Raw genomic sequence first — 23,140 nt, 5'->3', positions numbered from 1 at the left:
TTATGGGATCAGATAACTGAATGTGGGGATCACTAAAAGTTTGGTAACAGTAAAAGGTTTTTGAACGTTCTGTAGCCTGCTGTGTCAAATATTCTCTCAAGATTTAATTCTTTATGTAAAAATAAACAAGCACATCTATCTCATTAGTATTCAAATTTGCTTTCATCTTTAATAAATGGTAAAATTATATGTATGCTAAAGAATTGTTTTAAATTTCTTAATGATTTATTATTAGTAAATGTTTGATGTGTGTACCTATTTTACATATCTATATACCCCGGGTAGGGTAGCGGAAAAAGTTTAAGAAGCCCTGATCCAGGGTGCCTGCTCCAAAGTTTTACATTTCATATCATACTTTTCTCTTCATCTCTCACCACCTTCCTCCGCTGCCCCCCACCGCCACCTTCATCACGGCCATTCCTCTCTGTCCTTCTCTTTCTTCTTCCACTCTTTTCCCCTCTCCCTCTCTGGTACCCTCTCTTTTCCTTCTCTTATTCTCCCTTCCTTCCTTCTTCCTTCCTTATCCTTTTAGTGCCCCTGTTCCATCCCCCTCTCCCTCTGCCCACCCTCCTCCCATCTTGTTCCACTGTAACCGCCACCTCCCGGTCTTCGCAGATTCAGAAGGCCGAGCCCAGCCAGCTACATTGGAAAGAGCAACACTCCTGGCCCTCCCGTCCGCCCGGCCCTGGCCCCGCCCGATCCCCGAGGACGCCCGGACAGCTGCTCGAAGGTTGTGCCCAGAGTAACCCGAGGCGGAAACTGAAGCTGGGGGAGGACGGGCGAGGCTGAGACTGGGATGGAGTCGGGGGTAGCCAGGAGATGAGGGGGGTGGAGGGAGAGGGACGGTCCTTCGCTGCTCCCGCTTCTCCTCTGGGCCGGAGTCTAGAGATCTCAGTTTATCTTTGCGCCCCGCCTCCGCAGGCATTGTCACGCCGCCGCATCCTGCTGCCCACGGAGCCCGGTTGCCACTCGCTGCTCCCCTCGGCGGTTCTTCTCCAGTCCTCGGCTGCTCTTGCTCCTGCCTGCCCAAGCGGGCCAGCCTCTCTCTCCTTTGGTTTTGCCGCCACCTCCTCCGGGAAGTCTCCCGAGAGGGAAGGGAAGCATGCAGGACGCCTGCCAGAAGGATGCGGCCCCTGGGGGGCAGAACCTTGGGGGCCGCAAACAGGAGGGCCAGGTAAGATTGGGAGGCTGAGACGTTCAACCCTCCCGGGCCTCCGGCCTCCTTCCCTCCCTACCCTAGCTCCCCAGACTAGAGGCAGCTCAGCATTGAGATGTGAAGTCTCTCCCCTTTTCTCCGGCCCCATTGGAGTTGGAGGAGGTCAGGTGGGGGACTGGAAAAGTGGGAAGACCTGGGGCACGGAGTACCTGGAACTGCTGGGGAATAAATATCTTACTACCCGATCCCCAGGGAGCACCAAGGTGAGGCGTGAGGTTGACCGCAGGGAGCTGGCACCCAGAGAAGCGGGAAGCACTGAGATACACTCTGGGGGGGTGGGGGACGCTGGGAAAGGGGAGGAAGGAATGGCTATCCCTTAGGGATGGACTGGAAACATTTTTCTTCTCAGGGCAGTAGCAAAATGAGATCCTGAAAATCATCAGGTGGGGACAGAATCTTAGCCTAGCTCAGGGGGAGGGGGCACTAGGGATGCTGCCAGTGACATCCCCCCTTTGTCAGCTCCTAGGAGTTTAAATCCTATTTAATTTACCTCATAGCTAACTGGAAAAGATCTCAGCCCCCTAATTGAGTCTTTTCCCCAGCTACATTTGAAGGGAAGGAGAGGCAACAGTTGAAACTGAGATCCAGGATGTGTGGATCCTTTTTGCACTCCCATTGCTGACTCATTATCTGATCTTATCTGACTCTTATCTGATCGGGCTTCAGTTTCACGAAATCCAAAATGGGATTCTGCTATATTCTGGTGTCTTATGTGATTTAATTCCTGAGACAATTGGATGTAGGGCCCATGTTGAAAAAGGAATTATTCCTATTTGGCACACAGATCAACCAACAGAGAGAGATTCTATACTACTTCTGCCAAAAGTAATTAACATTTCTATAGACCATAAAACTTCCATAAGGGATTAATTATCTATACTTTACAGGTGAGGAAGCACTCCCAAAAAGGGTAAGTGGCCAAGTTCACACAGGGAGAAATTGGCAGAGCCAGTACTCCAATCCAGGTGTCCGGATTGATAGTGCAGTCTCTCTCAAATGCAGCTCCCTGGAACTGGCTTCTCAAAGTACCTTACTCCCCAAAGAAGGCCTGGACCTGAGGGACAATGAAGTGAATCAGAGGGCATGGATCACCCCATTATCCCTTTTCAACCTGAGACTCTTTTCTATCTACTCGGCTCATTTTCCCTTTGGTATCTTCAAAAAGTCATGTTTCATGAGGAAGTCCCCTCAGACTAGGGCAAAACCTTTCAAGACTTTTCCATTTCCATCCCTTCTTGGCTTAGAAAAACCCTTGGGGCTATACAGTCTGACCTGGCTTACCTATTACACTGGCAGCTCCCACCAAACTGGGGCCTGATTTATTCTTTTCTTTGTCACCCCCTTCCCACATTCCCACAATTTCCAACACAGGGCAAGGAACTTATATTAAATATAATATTTAGCTTGTTATTATAATAGTCTAATAAATGTCCTCATCATTGTCTCTGTTTAAAGTTGCTTCAGCAAAGCTTGTGTGTAATCAATTCATTGTATGTGTGCATATATGTTCTTTGAGTTATGTTAATACACAAAAAACATATGTATGTCTATATTTGTGTCCTGTGTATATAACTATTCATTATCCTTGTGTATAGGTGTCCATGCATGTATATCTATGTAAAAATATGTTTTTATGTATATGTGGAAGAGGCTGCACAGTAGAATGGAAGGAGGAAGAGGACTAACAAATTACATTTATATAGTACTTTAAGGTTTGTAAGACATTTTACATTAAATATGCTGTTTTTGTTGTTCAGTCATTTCTATTATGTCCAACTCTTCATGACTCCATTTGAGGTTTTCTTGGCAAAGATACTGGAATGGTTTGTCATTTACTTCTCCAGTTCATTTTACAGATGAGGAAACTTAGGCAAAACGTTAAATGACTTGGCCAGACTCACACAACCAGCAAGTATTTGAGACCATATTTGAATTCTTCTTCCTGACTTCAGGCCCAATCTTTTATCTGCTGAGCCACCTAGCTGCCCCTGGTTAATGATATGCATTATTTAATTCTCACAACAACTGTGACAAATAGGTGTTATAATTATTCTTGTTTTGCATGGAGAAAAAGAGGCTTCAAGAGGTTAATTGACTTTTGCAGTGTAACACAGCTAGTTCCAAAGCTAGCAGCACTGTGTCTGCTATATCACCTGCCCCTCAGTATGTACTAGATGGGAAGCCAGAAGAACTAGATTCTAATCCATCCACTAGGTTCCTCGCATGGTCTCTGTCAAGCCACTTCTCTAATCCTTAGTTCTGTCATCGACAGAGTGAAGAGACTGGATTAGATATAATTCATTGAACACTTACAATTTTCTAAAAGTTCTTTCCAAGCTCAAACAGCATGGCCCTGTGTCCATTTGATTCTCTTTGGGTTTATGGACACACAATATATGTCATATATATCACGGGTATATATATATATACATATTCTAAGCTAGAAGGGATATTAGAGACCATCTGGTCTAACTGCCTCATTTTATGGATGGGGAAATTGAGGCTAAGAAAGGTTAAAAATTTTTACCAAGCTCATACAGTAAATAATAGAACTGGGATTTAAATCCACATGTCTTTTCTACAACACTGAGCTGCCTCTAATTATGAGTGCTTTCAAGTATATTCCCAGGCCCTGTGTGAATGTGTGTGAGCTTGCTAATGGACCTTGCTGTGGAGCAGTCACAAACAAGCCTAGCCCAGCCTGACAGGACGAGCCAGGATTGGGTAATGGAACACATAAATGAGACACAGGAGTCTTCTCAGCCAGGGTGAGGAAGGAGGGGTTGGGGTGGAGATAGCTGATTTAGGTCTACGTCTCCCTCCTTATGAAACCCTGCTAGCTCAGGGAGGTTGGCTCAGGCGAGAGGAGTAGGGTGAAGAGAAGGTGTAGAACATATTTCCACACACCCACAGTTGTTAAGGAAACCAGAGCGGCGGGGAGCTCCCCTTCTGTGCAATGCAGGCAGCATGCCCTGTCCCTGTGCTGCAGCCTCAGAAAGTGAACTTTAAAAAGACGGGTATAGCTTGTCTTCCGGGAAGGGGACACTCTCCTGAGCTGGCTGGGCTCTCTCCGTCACTGAGCTGTTGCCTCCTCCTAGGAAAGAGCCTTTACCTCCTGACTTCCCTGGGACTTCAAGTCCCAGACAAAACCCCATCTTGTACAAGGTCTCTCTTTTCCCTATTCCCCTTATTCCTAATGCTTCAGTCCTTTATGTAACTTGTTTGTACATAGTTATGTTATTTCTCCCACTAAACTATGAGCTCCTCTATAGCATGGGCCATCTTTTGCCTTTCCTTATATCTCAACACTTAACATAGTGTTGGCACATAAAAAGTGCTTAATAAATGGCTACTGGTTATGGCCAGGATATAGCAATAATACCAAGAATTGTTTCTATGTACCACACAGGCTATGATTCCAAAGTGCTTTCCCATACTTCTCTTATAGGACTCTTCCCCAGGAACCTTGTGAGGGAGGAAAGCTGAGCTGGGATTATGATTCTCTTTGTATAGAAGAGAAAACTGAAGCCCAGAAAGTGCAAGTGATTTACCACACAGTCATGGTAGTCATACAATGTTATAATTAACAGGGACTTCAGAAAGTCCTTCCAACTCTAGAGAATGACTTCCACTAGAGCCTTTCCTGCACCGCCCTGGGCCACTGTTCAAACAGATTCTGCCTGAACTCCTCTAAAGACAGAGCATACAATAAGCGTTCCAAGGCTGACACTTCCAGTGTTGGACCTCTCTGAAGTTCAGAATTCTTTACATTTAGCCAGCTGGCTCTCTTCTAAGTTAGCTTGTTTGTCCAGTCATTTCAATTGTGTCCAACTCTTCATGACCCCATTCAGGGTTTTCTTGGCAAAGATGCTGGAACTGTTTGCCATTTGCTTCTCCAGCTCATTTTACAAATGAGGAAACTGAGACAAACAGATAAAGTGATTTGTACCCAAGTCACACAGCTATTAAGTATCTGAGGCTGGATTTGATCTCAGGCCTTCCTGACTTCACGTGCAACACTCTATACAATGCAGCATCTAGCTTCCTTATTAGAATAGAGAACCAAAAGGAATTTCAAAAACCATTTAGTCCAACTTTAAGAGTGAAGAAATTGAGAACCATATAGATTATCAGACTTCCACAAGTCATAGATAATTAGCATCCAAGGTAGAATTTGAGCCAAAAATTCTCAGTTTCCATAGTCAGAGCTTTCTTCATTACACTCTACCTCTGGGCCTGAGGATTGGGGATCACAGTTTATTTGGGAAGTTAAGATGTATGTCTTCTTCCACACATTCTCCTGATATCCTCCCTTCTCTGGGCTAAAAATCCCCAGTTTCTTCCACAATTTTATAACATAGCTCTTTATCTCATTTCCCCTCCCTTTCCTCTGAATTTATATCAACTTGTCAGTGTGCCTTTGAAAATGTGGCCTCCAAAAATGGGCATAATTCTCTATATGGTTTCTGATCACGACCAGAGGTCAAACCAAGGTCTGCTGAGACCAGATTGTTTTATCCACAGACTCTACCCTGTTTCTTGGTGGATACCTTACTAGGCATTGGACATTATAGTATGGCTGGGAAATAGAAAACACATATATACAATGACCATTAAAAATACCAGGCTTTAAGGGAAGACATACACGGAGTTGAGATGAATGAGGCAGATAGGAAGGAAAATCCTCTGGAGTACATTAATTAGGGAAGGTTTACTGGAGGGAATGAAGACTATAACTGATTCTTGAAGAAGAGGTGGGAGCTACACAAGAGAGAAGACACTTCAGCCCCATAATTAAAGGCTAGAAGGCAGGAAAATACATATTGGAAGGTAAGGACAAGAAAATAACCTGGCTTGCTGGAGCAAGTAGTCATAGTAATGGGTTTCCTGGGTACACACCCTTGTTACTCTCTGTGGGAATCAACTTCAGCCTTTCCTCATCATTTTGGCTAAATCTGGGAAGGGAAGAATGTCATCACAACAACAGCTTACAGGCCTACAATGCTTTTCAGTATAGAGTCCTGGCCCTGCATTGGAAGCGGAGTAGAAGAAATATGAATTCAGTCACAAGAATTGAATCTGCTGTGCTCTGCCACATACAATCTGTGTGATCTCGGTGGGTCACTTCTGGAGGCCTGTTTTTCTCTTGGGTGAAATAAGATTAGACAAAATGATTTCTGATATCTCTTCCATTGATGTCATGTGGATATTACAAGTATTATCTCCACTGCAGAAATAAGGAAACTGAGACAGGAAGGAGAAAAGAATTGCCCACTACAACATAATAAGTAGTAGAACTGAGACTAGAAACCAGGTCTCCTTACTTCTGGCTCAGTCTTACCCATTTCCCTTTGAGAGTAAGAAAGGGAATTATGGGCTTTACTGGTTCCCATCTGAGGGACATCTCCATGGTAAGGGGGAAGTTGCTGATCATTTTTCTTAGCCTTGGGGTTCTCAAGCTAGAAGTTTAGTTGGGAGGAAGAAAGACTGAGATAGTGCCAGGTAATGGCTCAAACAGATTTGGGGAAGGGGAGCAGAAACAACAAAGAGCAGGACTCTTGGAGAATCATGGGGTGAGGAAAAGGGACACTGGTGGGTGCCAAATGCCTGTGTTCACCGATTTTCATGTTTGTACCAGGGGATACCAAAGCTACCCATATCCAGAAAGATCTGCTATGCCCTGGGAGGAGCTCCATACCAATTGACTGGCAATGTCATTTCCTTCTTTCTGCAGATCTTCCTCTTGGATGTAGTACAGGTGAGGATCCCAAGGGGGGAAGGACAAAAATATATAGCCCTTCTCTTCCATTTGGCACTATCAGTTACTTCATAAGTTAAGGATTTGGGGGATGGGGAGATGGGGATTGTGATGGGTTCCCAGGTTAGCAAAAATTTAAAGGGTCCTGATCTGAAAATCTAAAGATCTAAGTTCAGGCCCCAGGTCTGCCACTGATTCACTATGTATCATTGAATAGATCTTTTCCCTTCTCTGGGCTTTATTTTCTCCAGCTCTAAAATCTGTATTCCAAAGACCATTCCAGCTTTGACATTTTTGGTACCTTTTTTGCATCATGACCCCTTTGACACTCTGGTAAAATCTATAGATGCTTTCTCAGAATAATTTGTTTAAATGCATAAAATAAAATACATAGGATTACAAAGGAAACCAATTATGTTGGAATGTAATTATTAAAATATTAAAGTTCTAAGTTCATAAACTCCTTGAAATCTATTTATGAATTCCAATTAAAGAACCTCAAATCTCTCTCAATGGTAACATTTTCTATTATAAGGTTCCTGCCATTTCAGATATTCTGTGTTCTAAAGTGTCCTCATTTTCAGACATTGTTTGTTCAAAGGTCTTTTCCAGCTCTGAATTTCTAGGTTCCTGTGATTTCTCAGGTGGAAGAGGTAAGCTATGAAGCAAGCATAGGGAATTTTTAATTTGGTTATAGATGCAACTATAGAGAGAACTAAATGGATCTGACTCTTGTCTTTAAATAGTATTGTAAATGGCATTGTGTTAAAGCCAGGTTCTCATTCAATCACAGACTGTTACAAGTATCAGGAACTTTAGTTCCTGATGAGTGGTAGTTCCACCACTATTTCCCTGTTACAGATGAGAAAACTGAGGCTTAAAAAAAAGCAAGGGACTTGTTCAAAAATACTCAATAAGTTAACCAATCAAAAAACATTTATTAAGAAAACAAAAATGAAAATCATCTGAATGGAGGATGGATAGAATTAGAAGAGACTTGTGTTAGGCAGACCAATAAGCAAGTTATTGCAGTAGTATAAGTATAAGGTGATAAGGATATATATCAGAGTAGTAGCGGTGTCAGAGGAGAAAATGTCCCCCCATACAAGTTTTAGAAGTCCCTTTATGACAAAATTGATAAAAATTATGTAGGGATAAAAACATGATAAAATGCCTGCTCTATCCATTATGTTCTCTCCACCACCCCCCCCAAGCCTCTGTCATTCCTCTCCTCTTCTTTTTTGTTTCTTTTCTCTTACCTCTCTTTTCTATCTTCTTTTTTCTTCTCTTTATCTAATGCCTCCCTTCCTTTCCCTCTTCTCCTCCTCTTCCCTTCTCCCCTTTCTGATCAAATTATTTCCCTAGGTCCTACATAACTACATATTTACTTAGAACATCAAACTCCCCATTAACCAGAGGAATTTTTCCAGAGCAAGGAACTTCATTCAAATTGACTTCTTCCAACAGCCTGCTCTCCTACCTCACACAGTCTACCGATGGTTAATCACAGAACTGTAATTGTTAGAGCTAGTTCAGCTTCTTCTTTCTTGTTTTTTCTTCTCATTCTCTTAAAAGGAACCCTAAACTACAGAATGCTAAGTGTCAAACCTGGAGGGAGCTTTGACATAGAATATGAGAGCAGAAAGAAACTAATTGTCCAATTCTGTCCTTTTACGGATGGGAAAACTGAGACTGAGGAGACAAAGTCAACAAGATAGTCAGTGACAACCAGGAACAGAAACTAGACCTTTCCCTTTTTCTATCTCCTTTCCCTCCTATATCTCATCCCTTTAATTTGTAACATTTATACTTTGGAGCTTAACAGAACATCTTCATTCATGAGAAAAGAAAAACAGGTTGTTGACTCCATTTTAAAGATGGGGCCATCGAAGATCAGACAAATAAAGTGGCTTACCCATAATCACTCAGCAAGTGAAACTCTCCTGTCTATTCCAGCATCTATATTGGTTGCCCCCAGTGATCCAACTTTAGATCTCTTCATTTCCTTCCAGCTGGATGCCTTCTGGGCCTCTTCTGTGATCTTTGTTGGCCGAGCATGGGATTCAATATCTGACCCCATTATTGGCTACCTAGTGAGCAGAAGTCCCTTGAGGAAGTGTGGCAAACTGATTCCATGGTGAGTGAGCTGGGTCCTGTGGGGTGGGAGAAACAAGATTCCAGGTCCTTCTCTGCTACTGAATGCTCAAAGAACTTAGTCATTCAACCAACATTTATTAAGCACCATCTGGGGAGGGAGAGAATCAAGCTGGCCCCTAGCAGATATAAAAAATTTACATGAGACTTAGGCCCTGCCTCTAATCTCATAGGGGAATAAGACAAACCTAATAAGACATGGTAAATGCATCAGAGAGGATCTGGACATAGTGCTCTGGTTATTGACCAGAAGGAGTAAGGAGGACTTCCCAGAGGAATTGGCATTTGAGTTGGACTTTAGAGGATAAAGAAGTCAGTAGTGGATGCCCATCAGTTGGGAAATGGCTGAATAAATTATGGTATATGAATACTATGTATATGAACAATATTATTGTTCTGTAAGAAACGATCAATAAGATGATTTCAGAAAGGCCTGGAGAGACTTACATGAACTAATGCTGAGTGAAGTGAGCAGAACCAGGAGATCATTGTACATGGCAACAAGATTATACAATGATCAATTCTGATGGAGGTGGCTCTCTTCAATGATGAGATGATTCAGACCAATTCCAATGATCGTGTGATGAAGAGAGCCATCTACACCCAGAGAGAGGACTGTGGGTACTGTGGATCACATCATACTATTTTTACTCTTTCTGTTGTTTGCTTGCATTTTATTTTCTTTCTCTTTTTTTCCTTTTTGATCTGATTTTTCTTGTACAAGATAATTGCATAAATATATATGCATATATTGAATTTAACATATATTTCTACCAAGTTTGACATATATTGGACTACTTACCATCTAGGGGAGAGGGTAGGAGATGAGGGGAAACTGGATCATAAGATTTTGCAAATGTTAATGTTGCAGAATTATACATGTATATGTTTTGAAAAATAAAAAGTTTTAATTTTAAAAAAAGAAGTCAGTAGGCAAAGAGGGAAGGGAGTTTTGCTGAGGCATAGAGTATGCTTAAGAAAATGCCTTAACACATAATGATAACCTGGAAGGCTTTGTGGAAGGCGTTGGATGCCAGGCAAAGGAGTCTGAGCTTTAATCAGTAGACAAGAAAAACAGTAAAAGGTTTTGAGTTCATATTTAACACTATTTCCAAAACTCAATTAAACAAATATTTCTTAAATGCCTCCCATGCAATGCCTGTCCTAGGTGATGGGAATACAAAATGAAGACTAAAAATGGTATCTTTCCTCAAGGAACTTATATTCTTTTAGAGGATATGACAGACATGGAAGCAGATACATAAATATGAGATGAATTAAGGCAAAAGAGCATTTATAGGAAAGAGAGTCATCCATGAGCTGTTATGAACAAAACCAAAGATTTTAAGAGGCCAGGATGAGGAAGGAATACACAAGGAAGTCATGTCTTGTGCTAAGGTTTGGGACAAAGAAATGGTATATCAAATTCAGGGAACTTCCTAATTAAGTTGTGATATCAAAGATACTTTCTCTGGAGAGATTCAAAATTTCCCAAGAATAAGCAGTTTTCACCAAAAGGGGACATGGCAGGATGAAGCTGCATGCTCAAACTGTGCTCCACTTGGGAGCATTTGTCATCTTGTCTCTTAATATCCTCGAATGATTCATTTTGGCCTAGGAATCAAGAGATATGAGTTCTAGTAATTAATTTATTTGTTGACTCAATAAATATTTGTTAATCCACTACTGTAGACTGAATGCAGTATAGGTACTAAGATAATACAGGTTTACATAGGACACAGAATCCTAACAGCCTGGGAGGAGTTTAATATAATAGTTCATTTTCACTAAAACCCAAAATATAGGTAGGGAAGTACTGTGAGAAAAGTCCAGAAAGTATTACATGCTAACTGCATTAGAAATGTACAAAGCAAAGTATGTTGTAAAAGAAAGTCTATTCTTGATTAAAAAAGAACAAAGAAGACTTCATGGAAATGGCAATATTTTGATCAGATTTAAAATGAATCTGGGCTTCATTTTCCTTCTCTGTAAAATGAGGCATTTAGGTATTTACTTGTTTTGAACTCTGAACTTAGATTCGTGAAGACGAGTTCAAATTCTGCCTTACCCACTTACTAGCTGTGTGACTCTGGGCAAGTGATTTACCTTTCTCAATCTCAAGTTTCCTCATTTGTAAAATACGAATAATTATTGCAGCCACTTAGAGTTATTGTGAAGATCAAATGAGATAATATTTTTAAAGTGCTATATAAATGTTAACTATTATTTTTAATGAAGGGGCTAAATTAAATGAGCTTTGAGATCCCTACCAGATCAGACAGCCTATGATTCATTGGGTCTCAGTTTTCTCACCTATAAATTTGGGATCATAATCTTGCTCATCTCACAGGACTGTTGTGAGGAACACAATAGAGGTAAAGCAATGGAGGTAAAACCACAAAAATCTAAGTTTTTATAGTTCCCATGGGATTTCCATGAAGGGTATTTTTCTAGCCAAATTCCAAGAGATGTTCTAGTATTAGAATTCTCAAATCTAATGGCATCTTCATAAAGTCTGCTCTGGACCTTGAAAAACTTTATGGTCAAAGTTAGAAAACTGAAGCTGTGGCATCTGAGACAGGCTGCTTTCTTCCTTTGAACCTCAGCTGTCTCATCTACAGTTGATTGACATTTATTAAATACCTTCTGTGTGCCAGGCACTATGTTAAGCACCAGGGATGAAAAAGGAGTTCCCCAGCCCTAAAGATACTTACTGTCTTTGGAGAATTTAGAAAATGAGAATAACGATGCCTTATTTACTCTTAAGGCAGGGGAGGGCTAGACCCATAATCTCTTGAGATCCCTTCTAGCTGTAAGAACCAGGATCTAAAGCATTCAAGTCTTGATGTGCTGGAAGTCTTAATGGGAAGGAAGGGTAGTAAATTGCATTTGGAAGAATGAATGAAGGGCAGCTCTTTCAGTTTTGCCCTTTGAAAGTACTCCAAAAAATGTCAAAATTTACATTTCCAATTAATTATGAACAGGATGCTAAACTTACTTGAATCTTGCTTTGTTTGTTGAGCTCCCTGCAGGGATTGGGGAGAATGAATGATAGAAATCTCCCAAAAGTCTGTTTGTTGTAGTAAATTCCATACAGTGGATCATTTTCTAGTAAATTATTTTTTTATTCTCAAAGTGAAGAAAATTCAATTATTTGAGCTATTGCTTAGTTGGATTTTAGTTAATTAGTTAATTGAATAAGTTGATTGAAGTCTCTCTATGCCAGGATCTGACTCTCACTCACCCATTCTAAATATATATATCACTCTGCCATACCATGAGATTTACTCCTAATTCATATCATAGAACATAGAAGAGCCCTTAGAACATAGAAGGCTAATAGGAACCTTCAGACACAAAACACAGAATATCAGAAAAACTACAGGGGCCTGTTGTATAGAATATCAGAGCTAGAAGGAACATTTAAGCAGGATGTCAGAACTGAAAGAGAACTTAGTACAAAAGTATCAGAGCTGTAAGAGGCCTTAAGCCACAGAATATGGGAAGTGAGAGATACCTTAGAAATCATTCAACCTCTTCGTTTAAATCAAATAAAAACAATAAAAATAAATAGCTACTGTTTGTAGAGGAGTGTCCTAGGGGCTAGGAGATACACATTTTACAGAGGATGAGTTTGAGGCTGAGAAAGGAGGAATGGTTTGTCTAAGCAAGTTATTTTCTAAGCCAGGACCAGTATCTGGGTCTCTTGACTCCTGGTTCTGAACAGGACTTCTGTGCCCTTTCTCATGGAATCCTCCCCATTCTTTCTCTGTTTCACAGGACTTTGGGCTCTACTCCCTTCGGTGTCTTGATGTACTGCCTCCTCTGGTACACACCCTCTGACTACCTACCCAGCTCCTCGAAGTTCTTCTGGTACCTGACCACCTACTGTTTATTCCAGACATGTCTGAGTGTAAGGTAGCTCCAAGAGCTCTGGGGGGTCAAGCATCACTTGGGATCCTGGGGATTCAAAATTGAGACTAAAGTATGAACTGGGGCTGGGGGTGAAGGGAGGGAGGGAAGGAGAGGGAAATTCAGTCAGGGAGTCTGGTTTCTAGTCCCAATTCTGCCTTGGATTTTCTATATGAATTTGAGCGAGTCACATACACATTCTTTGGGATCCAGGTCCTCTCATCTGTAATCAAGCAAGCAAGCTACCTTTATTAATCATCTATAATGTGCAAAGTGCTAGAGATTCAAAGGCAAAACTAAAACAATCCCTACTTTCAAAGAATTTATATCCCATCCTGAAAAACAATATGTGCACATGATAGTTTTAACCAAATAAATATAAAAAGTAAAATCTAAAGTGATTTCACGCATGAACTTAATTTTAAAGGATTCCAAGAATTTTAAGGAAAGACAAAGAGACAGAGAGAGGGAGAAACAGAGACAGACAGAGACAGAGACAAAGAGAGAAATATATTCCAGACATGAGGGGACAGACTGTAAGAAGACAAGGACAAAGAGATGAAATGTGGTGGGTGAAGGAACAGCAAGATCACTTGTTTGAGCAAAAGAGAGTAATTGTAATAAACCTGCACTGGAGCCAGGTTGTAAAGAGTTTCAAGTGCCAAATAGAAGAGTTTGTTTTTGATTCTATTGGAGCTTTTTGAGCAGGAGACCGACATGGTCAGATCTGTGTTTTCAGACTCTCTCTGTGGCACCTATATAGCGGGTGGATTTCAATGAGGAAGCTATTGCATTAGATGGGCAAAAAATAATGAAGGCATGAATTAGCGTTAGACCATGTGACTGCTGAGAAGGAAGCAGATATTCAGATACAAGCAATGTTGTAGAGGTAGAATTGAAAAAATTTGAATTTATGAGATTTGTGGGTCCAAAAGACACACAAGAGAGCCCAAAGATGACTCAATGAGACTTGACTGTGGTACCCTAGACAGAAGTTATACATTCAGAAGAGAGGTGTATGTGAGGGAGAACATAATGAGTTCCATTTTGGACATGTTGAGCTTGACATGCCCATGTCAATGACATGTCTATGGGACAATTCAGTTTGAAATGTTCAATAAGCAGTTGGTGATAATGGAAGTTGATGCCTGGACTCCCAGAGAGGGTCCAAGGCTGGATGTGTAGAAGTAAAAGCCATTATGTAGAGATGATACTTCAATTATGGTAGCTAATGAGGTCTCCAAGAATGTAGTAAGATGACAAGAATACCTAGAACAGAGCTTTGGAGAACACCATGGATAGATGGATGATGGATGGATGTTTGGATGATGGATAGTTGGATGATGGATAGTGGATGGATGGATGGATGGATGGATGATACATGAAGAAAGACTAAGAAAGAGCCTTCGGATAGGTGGGAGAACCAAGGGAGCAGTGTCACAAAAAAGTCAGAAAGTATCCAGGAGGAGAGAGTCAAATATTACAGAAAGGTCACAAAGATAAAAGATTTTAACTACATGACATCTAAGGTTCCTTCCCACTCCACCATTTTGAGATAAAGGGCAGACTTGTAAAGGGAAGGAAGCAAGGTAAAGATGGGAAAGTAGAGTGTAAAAAGCTGTCAGAACAGAAAGGAATTAATCGGTAAAATAAGCAAACAACCATTGGATAGCAAAGCTCAGTCTGAGCTCATTAATTGTATGAGCACAGGCAGTTTAGAGACATAGCCATTTTGTGCCTGCAAATGTCTATTTGTGCTCTGGGGCCAGGGGAGGGGAACTGGGCAAGGGGCATAAGACAGAGTTAGAGATCTCAGTACCCATAGAACCTTGTCTCTGCAGTGCTACCATGTGCCATACACTTCAATGACCATGTTCCTGGGAGGAAGCCAGAGTGATCGAGACTCTGTCACTGCCTACAGTAAGTGCCAGCATCCCCAGAAAGGGGATGGGGGTGGAGTGCATTTTTTTCAGCTCTAGGATGGCCTTGAGCATCTCCTAGACAAATGCTAACTGAGAGCCCCAGCATAATCACAGTGCTTCACCTATGTTACACTTCTCCCTCAGTGACCCAGAGACTAGTGACAGAATTTTACGATGTCCTTTGCTTAAAAAAATAAAAAAATTCAAATCCCCATCCTTCCATTACTAGAACTGAAATTAAGAGACCTGGGTTCAAATCCATGTTGTAGGGCTATGTGACCTTGAGTAAGTAGTCATTCTTCCCCTCTCAACCTCAGTTTTCCCATCTTTAAAATGGTGATAATGATATTTATATCAAATACCTCTAGTCTGTTGTTCTTGAGCAAATCACTCCATCTTGATAAACTTTTGTTTCCTCAGCTGTCAAATGATGTATAATATTGTTTGTCCTATCTGCCCCCCAAGGTTGTAAAGAATAAATCTCATAAACCTGAAGACAGTAAGGCATTAATTACACATCAAAAAACATATCTTTCATCTGGGAAAATTGAGTTTCTAAGTATGTATGTGTATATATTTCCTTAGGCACTACTGCCTTTATTCCCATCCCTTTACACTTTACCTCTACTCATAACCAACTGAGAGAAATGCCAAAGCCAAGTAAAACTAGTACAGTTCACTCAATATGAGTTTGATATGAGGGCCTACTTCTTGGACAGGGATAATATCACTTGTTTACATATCACTTTAACATTTAACATAGCATTTTAACAAAGCTACATATATTATCTTAATTCTTACAACTCTTTGACATAATTACTATTACTATGCCCAATTTACAAATGGAAAAACTGAGACTTAGAGAGATTAAATGTCCTGTCTAGGTTCACCAATGACATGATCAGATTTGTGTTTTAGGAAAATCACTTTTTTAACCTGAATGGAGTGGGAAGAAACTTGTGGCAGACAAACTAACCAGCAGGCTATCATAATAGTCCATTCATTAAGGCAAATAATATAGAGGGAGAAGAGAAGTGGACCCAAGACAAAGTCCTGGGTTAGTTACTAGTACCCAGTTTGTAGACATGACATAGATGAAGATTGGGCAAAGGAGACTGAGAGGAAGCAGTGAGCCAGGTAATAGAAGAAGCAGGAGATAGGAGTATTGAAAACCTACAGAGAAGGAAGTATCAAGAAGAAAGGTGATCAGCAAGGTTAAAATCTGTATACAGGTTCACAAGGGAGGGGGTTGAGAAGAGGCCATTGGATTAAGCAATTAAGAAATTATCAGTAATTTTGGAGAAAACAATTGGAGTAAGAGGAGAGGAAGTGTCAGCCCTATTACAGATGGTCTTCTATAGAGTTTAGCCACAAAAAGCACAAAGCATATAGGATGATATTTAGTGGGGATGCAAAGATTCAAAAGGACATATTTTGAGTATAGTTAGGGGAAATATGAGTATGCTTATGAGCAATAGGGATTAGTAGACAGGGAGACATAAAAGTTGAGAGTGGGGATTATAGGGAAAAATCTGCTAGAGTAAATATTAATATTGATAGAAAAGCCCATCAACCAAAGGGAATAAGCCATTTTATATGTATTTATTGGGATTGGGATCACTTATGCACATGAAGGGATTTGTCTTGACAAGGAAAAGAGTCACTTCTTCATGTGAAAAAGAGGAGATGGTGGCAGGAGCATCTGAGTCATTTGAGATGAAGAGTAAAAAAGAAGGAATTTTCAGTGAATGGCCCAGTTTTTTTTTCACTTACTACAAGATAATGTCCTCAGCTAAGAGGGTGGGGAGGGGGAGCTATGGAGGCATATGAAGAAATGGAAAGGTTTGTAAGAGCTGCTGTGAAAATTAGACTAGTTCATCTACACAGAGAGGACTGTGGGAACTGAGAGTGGATCACAACATAGAATTTTCACTCTTTTTGTTATGGTTTCTTGAATTTTATTTTCTTTCTCCTTTTTTTTTAACTTTTTGATCTGATTTTTCTTGTGCAGCAAGATAATTGTGTAAACATGTATGCCTATATTGGATTTAACATATTTTTACCATCTTTAACATATATTGGATTATTTGCCATCTAGGGGAGGGGGTGGAGGGAAAGGGGGAAAAATGAGAATCCAAGATTTTCCAAGGGTCAATGTTGAAAAATTATCCATGCATATGTTTTGAAAATAAAAAACTTCGTTAAAAAAAGAAATGTTGAATATGATAAATACAAAAAAAAAAAAAAAAAGTAGGCTAGTTAATTAGGGAGGTACACAAGAATCGCCTTACAGCAAGGGCTGTAATCAGAATTATAGACTCAGAGACCCTTAGATTTTAAAGGACCCTTAGAACAATGTCCAAGCTGGAGAACTTTAGAACATGGAATGTTAGAGCTCAAACGGACCTTAGAACACAGTAGAATTGAAAGGGACCTGAGAATATAGGCCAAGTTGTCAACCACCTCATTTTATAAATAGGGAATTATAGAAAATTAATTGTCCAAAATAACACAACAAGTAAATGGCAGAGTTAGAATTAGAACTCAGCTCTCTAAACTTTTGGCCAAGGGTTTTTTACTATATAAAGAATTCTATAGAGAAATGGAATTAATGAGCCTGTTCCAAGTCTCCCATCACTTTGGCAGAAGTGTCTATAGGTAAAGGAACTTATATATAGCTTGTGATTCTGTTGACAGATCAAGTGGGTTGAAATAAAATTTTAGGCTGACAGCAAGGCCCCCACGTCTTCCAGACTCACTTGTAGCTTTGAACAAAGAAAACACAAATTCTTTGAGTGAGAGTCTGAGTTACAGTCAGAGGGCTTCCTGGAACACAACAGTGACTCACCTGAGCCAAGGGCAATGTAACCTCCATAGAGCTGAGTGTGAGTCATGGAAACCCACACACTCCACAGATCCCATCTGTCTGATGGTTTGGCAGCACCATCCCCACACCCCACCTCAAATCCAGAGCACCAACCATTCCTCGGAGCTTATCCCTTACCCACTGCAGTCTGTACTGTATTTGCAGAATCACAATGTCAGAGCTGGGAGAGACCTTAGGACATAGAATTGCAGAACTAGGATGATCCTTAGAACATAGAGTATTGGAACTGAAAGAAACCTTGGAATATAGAATGTTAGAACTGGAAGGGACCTTAGAATATGTAATTTCAGGGATAGAAGGGCCCTTCAAACATAGAATGTCAGAACTAGAAGAGACCTTAGACCATAAATGTCAGAGCTAGAAGTCTTAAAATGGAGAATGTCAGGGCTAGAAGGGCTCTTAGAATGTAAAATGTTAGAACTGGAAGGGACCTTAGAACATAGACTATTGGAACTGGAAAGGATCTTAAAATATAGAAAGAAGAATTGGAAGGGACTTTAGATTATGGGATTTCAGGAACCTTCAAACATAGAGTGTCATAGCTGAAAGGGGTCAGTGCAGGACAGTATCTATAAAATGAAGAGTTTGGCCTTTGATCTCTGTCCAGCTCTTGACATCCTAAGTAACATTCCTTCATCAATTTAAAGTCTGTCCATTCTATGCAGAGGTGGGAGATTATGAGAGTGAAATATAGTATGTGCTACTAGACTCTTTTTCAGTCTTTGTTACGGGGGAATGGTTCTCTGGGTAGCGAGAAGTATATAAAACCAAAAGACAGCAGCAATATTTTATTTTTAAAGAGAAAAGGTCGATTGGAGCACTCAGAAGTCAAATAATCTGCCCAGGATCATATAGCCTGTGTCAGAGGTAGGATTTGAGGCCATAGTTTCCTCCCTGTAAGACACTCCATCCATCATGCTTCCATAATCTCCATATAATACCTTATCTTACAATAACAGCACACATTTTAAGGTCCTTTGCAATTTATAAAATACTTTGAAATCATGTACCTCATTTAATTTTTAAGATAGCCCTGGAAAAGAAAGAGCAAGAATTATCGTGACAGCTTTACAGATTTAAGAAATAACAGCAACAACCACAAACCCAACAACAAAATAAAAACAAAACAAAACAACAACAGAAAAAACTGAGGACCTGAGATGGGAATTGGCTTGTAAAAAGTCACATGACTGATTAAGTGGCAAACCTGATACTGCACCTAAATTCTATGTATAGTGCTGCCTATACGGTATTAGGGTATGGAATCCAATCTCACCCTTGCCACTAAAGCACCATGTGTAAAGGAAGGGTGTAGCCAGACCCGACTTTCTTGCCTTCTTTCCTTGCTCCTGAGTTGTTGACCTTTTCTCCCTCCTTCCTCTAACCTGGCCCATTTCTTAGCCATCTTCACATTCCCAGATGGCTGTCCTCCAATCCAGACTGCAGGTCTGAATTGCTGCTTCTGCCAGATCCTGCTTGTTTCATTCTTGAGAGTAGGTTTATTCTTACCTCCCGTGAGAATGCACCCAGAGTTTTGACCCATAAGAGAATTGGGGGCAAGGGGACAGTTCTTGTTTTTCTCTCTCATTTGGAAACAAGTTAGGTGGTATTATGGCAAAAGTCCTTTTTAGCTCTAACTCATATGCCTTCATCCCTGAAATCAAGCAGAAGGTTTAGAAAGGATCTAAGGCCCCACTCATTTAAAAGCATGTAAGGGGAGATTTGTTTAAATGGGTTTGGGCTGGAGTACATAAACCAAGGAAATTCTATTTTGGGTCCCATTAACTGGTATCTCCCACCCATAGGGATGGCGATAGAGATTCTGAGTACCCTCATTGGCAGTGGCCTCCAGGGGCTGATTGTGGGCAAACATCAGGCCAAAATAATTTCCAACTGCCAGGGACTCAATGGATCCCTGTTTAATGAAACTGTGAGCAACTACACTTTCCCATCAACCGAAACCTTGAAAAACGCAGTAAGTATATGTTACCTACTTCCCAGCAATGAGGAGGTGGACTCAGATTATAATCGCATTAGACATATTTTCATGCACTGCCAATGTGGGAATGTGTTTTGTTTGACTATGTCTTTTTCATATGACTTTTGTTTTTCTTTCAATGTTTGCATGTTGAGGTAAGGGAGAGATAAACAGTACAGTTGCCAAAATGAAAAAAGAAAGAAAAAGAAAAGTAATTTTTTAAAGGCCTATTGAATCATTTTTTTTTTAATGTACAGGAAAGAACAGAAGGAAGGTCAGTAGGAAGGCCAAGGCAAGCAGGGTAGCTTTGAAAATAACACATTGAATTTGTTTTATACTTGGAAGCCATCTGTGGTCAGATTCATGACTACATGTGTAATCCTCTTTTTCTGTTCTGATTTGTCTTTGGAGATGTTCATCTTATTTAGGGTTTGTTAAGTTTCTCTCCTTCCACTCTTCTGATGGCTGACAGCCAGACATCAGCTCCAAAGCCTCTTGGGACTGACAAATTCTTTCTTTTGGGGGCTCAGCCCTGTACTTCATCATAATAGAAGATACCAGAGTAGACCTGACTCAGTCTCTGCCCTGAAGAGAGTTCACTGTCTAGCTAGGGAAATAATATACACACAGACAAGTCATTTAACTTCTCTTTGCCTCAGTGTCCTTATCTGTAAAATGGGGATAATAATAGCATCTACTTCCTAGGATTGTTGTAAGGATCAATTGAAATAATAATTGTAAAGTACTTAACAAAGTGCTTGGTACATAGTAAGTTTTACATAAAGCTTAACTGTTACCATTTCTATTTATGGGAGAATAATTAAAGAAGATGATCATGGGTGAGTGAAAAGATTGAAAGAATACTGGGCCAAGAGTCAGAAGACCTGGATTTGAATCCAGAGCTTATCCCAACTGCCCATGTTGGGGAAAATTCCTTACTCATTCTGGACTTAAATTTCCTCACCCACAAAATGAAGAAGTTGGATAAATACAGATAAGATCCCTTCCAACTCTGCATTTTTCATAATTAGAACCATTTGGCTTCTGGGCCCTGAAGTTGTTCCTTCCATCTCTCAAATTCTGTTTTCTGCTCTGAATTTCTATATGCTATGTTCTGAGGCATAATTCACCTATGATAGAGATGCTGTATTCCAAGTACCCTTACAGTTCAGGCATTCATTGTTCTGTCCTTATCCCAAGGTGTCTTCCTGTTCTCACTTTCAGTGATTCTTTGATGACATATGGTAGTTGGCATGGTACAGAATAGTACAAATATTCCATTTTACAGATAAGGAAACAGATGCTTATAGGAGCTGAAGTGATTTTCACATTGTCACAGGCAGGTCTCAGGTCTTTGGATTTCAGGTTCTAAGTATCCTGTGTGTCTGGTCTTATCAGGAAAAGCCTTTTATCAGAGTTTAGATTGGATCTGTCCAGAGAAAGAGTTAAATTGTTCTACAAGAAATGATAAGCAGGCCAATTTCAGAAAAAACTGGAAAGAATTACATGAATTAATCCTTAGTCAAGTGAGCAGAACCAGGAGAGCACTGTATATGGTAACAGCAAGATTGTACAGATAACTAAAATTGACTTAGTTCTTCTCAGCAATATGATGATCTCAGACAGTTCTAAAAAACTCATGATGGAAAATGCTATCCACATCCAGAGAAAGAACCATGGAGTCTGAATGCAGATTAAAACATACTGTTTTCACTTTTTTTTTCTTTCTTGTGGTTTTCATATTTGTTCTGATTCTTCTTTCCCAACATGACCACTGTGGGATTATGTCTAAAATAATTGCACATTTAAAATCTACATCAGATTGCTTCCCATCTTGGGGAGGGGTGAAGAGAAGGAGGAGAAAAATAGAAATCAAAATCTTTTAATAGTAAATGTCAAAAACTAAATAAAATTTCTTTAAAAGATGAGTTAAGATAGGTGGATAGCTGAGGGAGAATTACAGGGTTTGGTGATCAGGGAAGGCTGTACTTGAAGTGGTAGCACATGAAGGGCCTTACAGATTGGAAAAGATATAAAGGTGACAGTAGAAACGGTAGGAAAGGTGGTGAACACAGCATGAGCAAAAATGAGAGTTAGGGACAAATTTGTTGCCTGAAAGAGCAGTGAAGAGTGCCCACTGACAGATTCTCTCCTTATTCTGCAGCGAGCATCGTATCTGATAGCAGCACTGATCATCAGTTCCCTCTACTGCTTCTCCTGTGCCATCCTTGTCCTTGGGGTGCAAGAGCAGCATGGTGAGAGCATTGGGGAGGTCTGGCCATGGCCAGCTGGAAGGTGTGCAACACTGGTTGTGTGATTTGGGGCAAATCACAACCTCTTTTTTCCTCCTTGGCAAAAGGAGGAAGCTGGACTGGATGACCATTGAGGTCTATTTCTGACCTAAGTTTCTTGATCTTTAATCCAGAGTTTTTCCCCCCTACTCCTCACTTGCTTGCCTTATGTCATAGGACACAGCCTTCAGAGCACCGTGGGACCGCCAAGTCTCCCCAGAGGCTAACCTGGCCGGACCCTAGGCAGAGTCCACACCTAGGCCCCAAATGAAACAGGGATTTGCCTCTTGGTTCTCTGCCATCCCCACCTTGGTAAATCCCCATCTCTCTCCAAGTTCCCTTTCTTTCAAGCTTCAGAAACCATAGGTTGCCTCTCCCTCCATGGCCAAGGATGAATATTAATTCATTTATGCTAATAGGGAATTAAGAATACTCTTCCAGGAAAGTTTGCATTTTAATAGGAATTAAAACCTTTAACCAAAGGGGTGGAGATCCCCAGCAATCTGACATGAGATACTCCAGTAGACCCTAGAGGCCAAAATTCCCCTTTAAATATGTGAGCCAGGGGTTCCTAGTACTCTAAGCATAGAAACGTCCAGGTGGCCCAGGTAAGTGAAGCCAAAACCAACAGGTCTTGATCATCCCCTCCAGAGAGTAGAAAATGGGAAGAAGCTGGCCCTAGAACAAAGTCCCAAGTCAGGAACTGACACTGGAGCTGTGAATCAAAAGAAGACTGGGAGCATTCTGAAGTACCACGTAAGCCAGTGAAGGGTGGTGTTGAGAGGGAGAAGGAAGAATTTTTCTAGAACCCCCTATTATTATGCCCCCAAGTTCCTGGTTTTGTTTGGGGTTTTCTTACTGAGCCCCTAATATTCCTTGGCCATCTGATAAGGCCTTGTGGCAGAAACTGTCCACTTGAGGGAATTTAATGCAATTTCACAAATTTTTAATTGTCAAATGGCATTCAAATGAATTAGATGACATGGGAGATGCTGGCAAAAGACTCCCCACTGACATAGCTG

The 23,140-nt window shown here is 40.7% G+C and overlaps 1 protein-coding gene across 2 annotated transcripts in view; it reads left to right on the top strand.

Moving 5' to 3' along the window:
* The first annotated feature begins 255 nt into the window (after window positions 1-255).
* LOC100922425 (sodium-dependent lysophosphatidylcholine symporter 1-like) overlaps window positions 256-23,140 on the top strand; it is a 35,678-nt gene continuing 12,793 nt past the window's right edge. The window contains exons 1-8 of one of the 2 annotated variants that reach the window (XM_031954169.1): window positions 256-730; window positions 922-1,174; window positions 6,855-6,974; window positions 8,987-9,111; window positions 12,909-13,041; window positions 14,882-14,960; window positions 19,655-19,824; window positions 21,992-22,082. In XM_031954169.1, the coding sequence (XP_031810029.1) occupies window positions 1,103-1,174; window positions 6,855-6,974; window positions 8,987-9,111; window positions 12,909-13,041; window positions 14,882-14,960; window positions 19,655-19,824; window positions 21,992-22,082 (790 nt within the window). In that variant the 5' untranslated portion in view covers window positions 256-730; window positions 922-1,102. Of the gene's footprint in view, window positions 731-759; window positions 1,175-6,854; window positions 6,975-8,986; window positions 9,112-12,908; window positions 13,042-14,881; window positions 14,961-19,654; window positions 19,825-21,991; window positions 22,083-23,140 lie in introns of those variants that run through there. The other variant, XM_031954170.1, reaches the window with a different exon arrangement.

Source organism: Sarcophilus harrisii, chromosome 2 (genome assembly GCF_902635505.1).
Source record: "Sarcophilus harrisii chromosome 2, mSarHar1.11, whole genome shotgun sequence".
Taxonomy (NCBI): Eukaryota; Metazoa; Chordata; class Mammalia; order Dasyuromorphia; family Dasyuridae; genus Sarcophilus; species Sarcophilus harrisii.
This window is presented reverse-complemented; position numbering and strand designations above follow the sequence as displayed.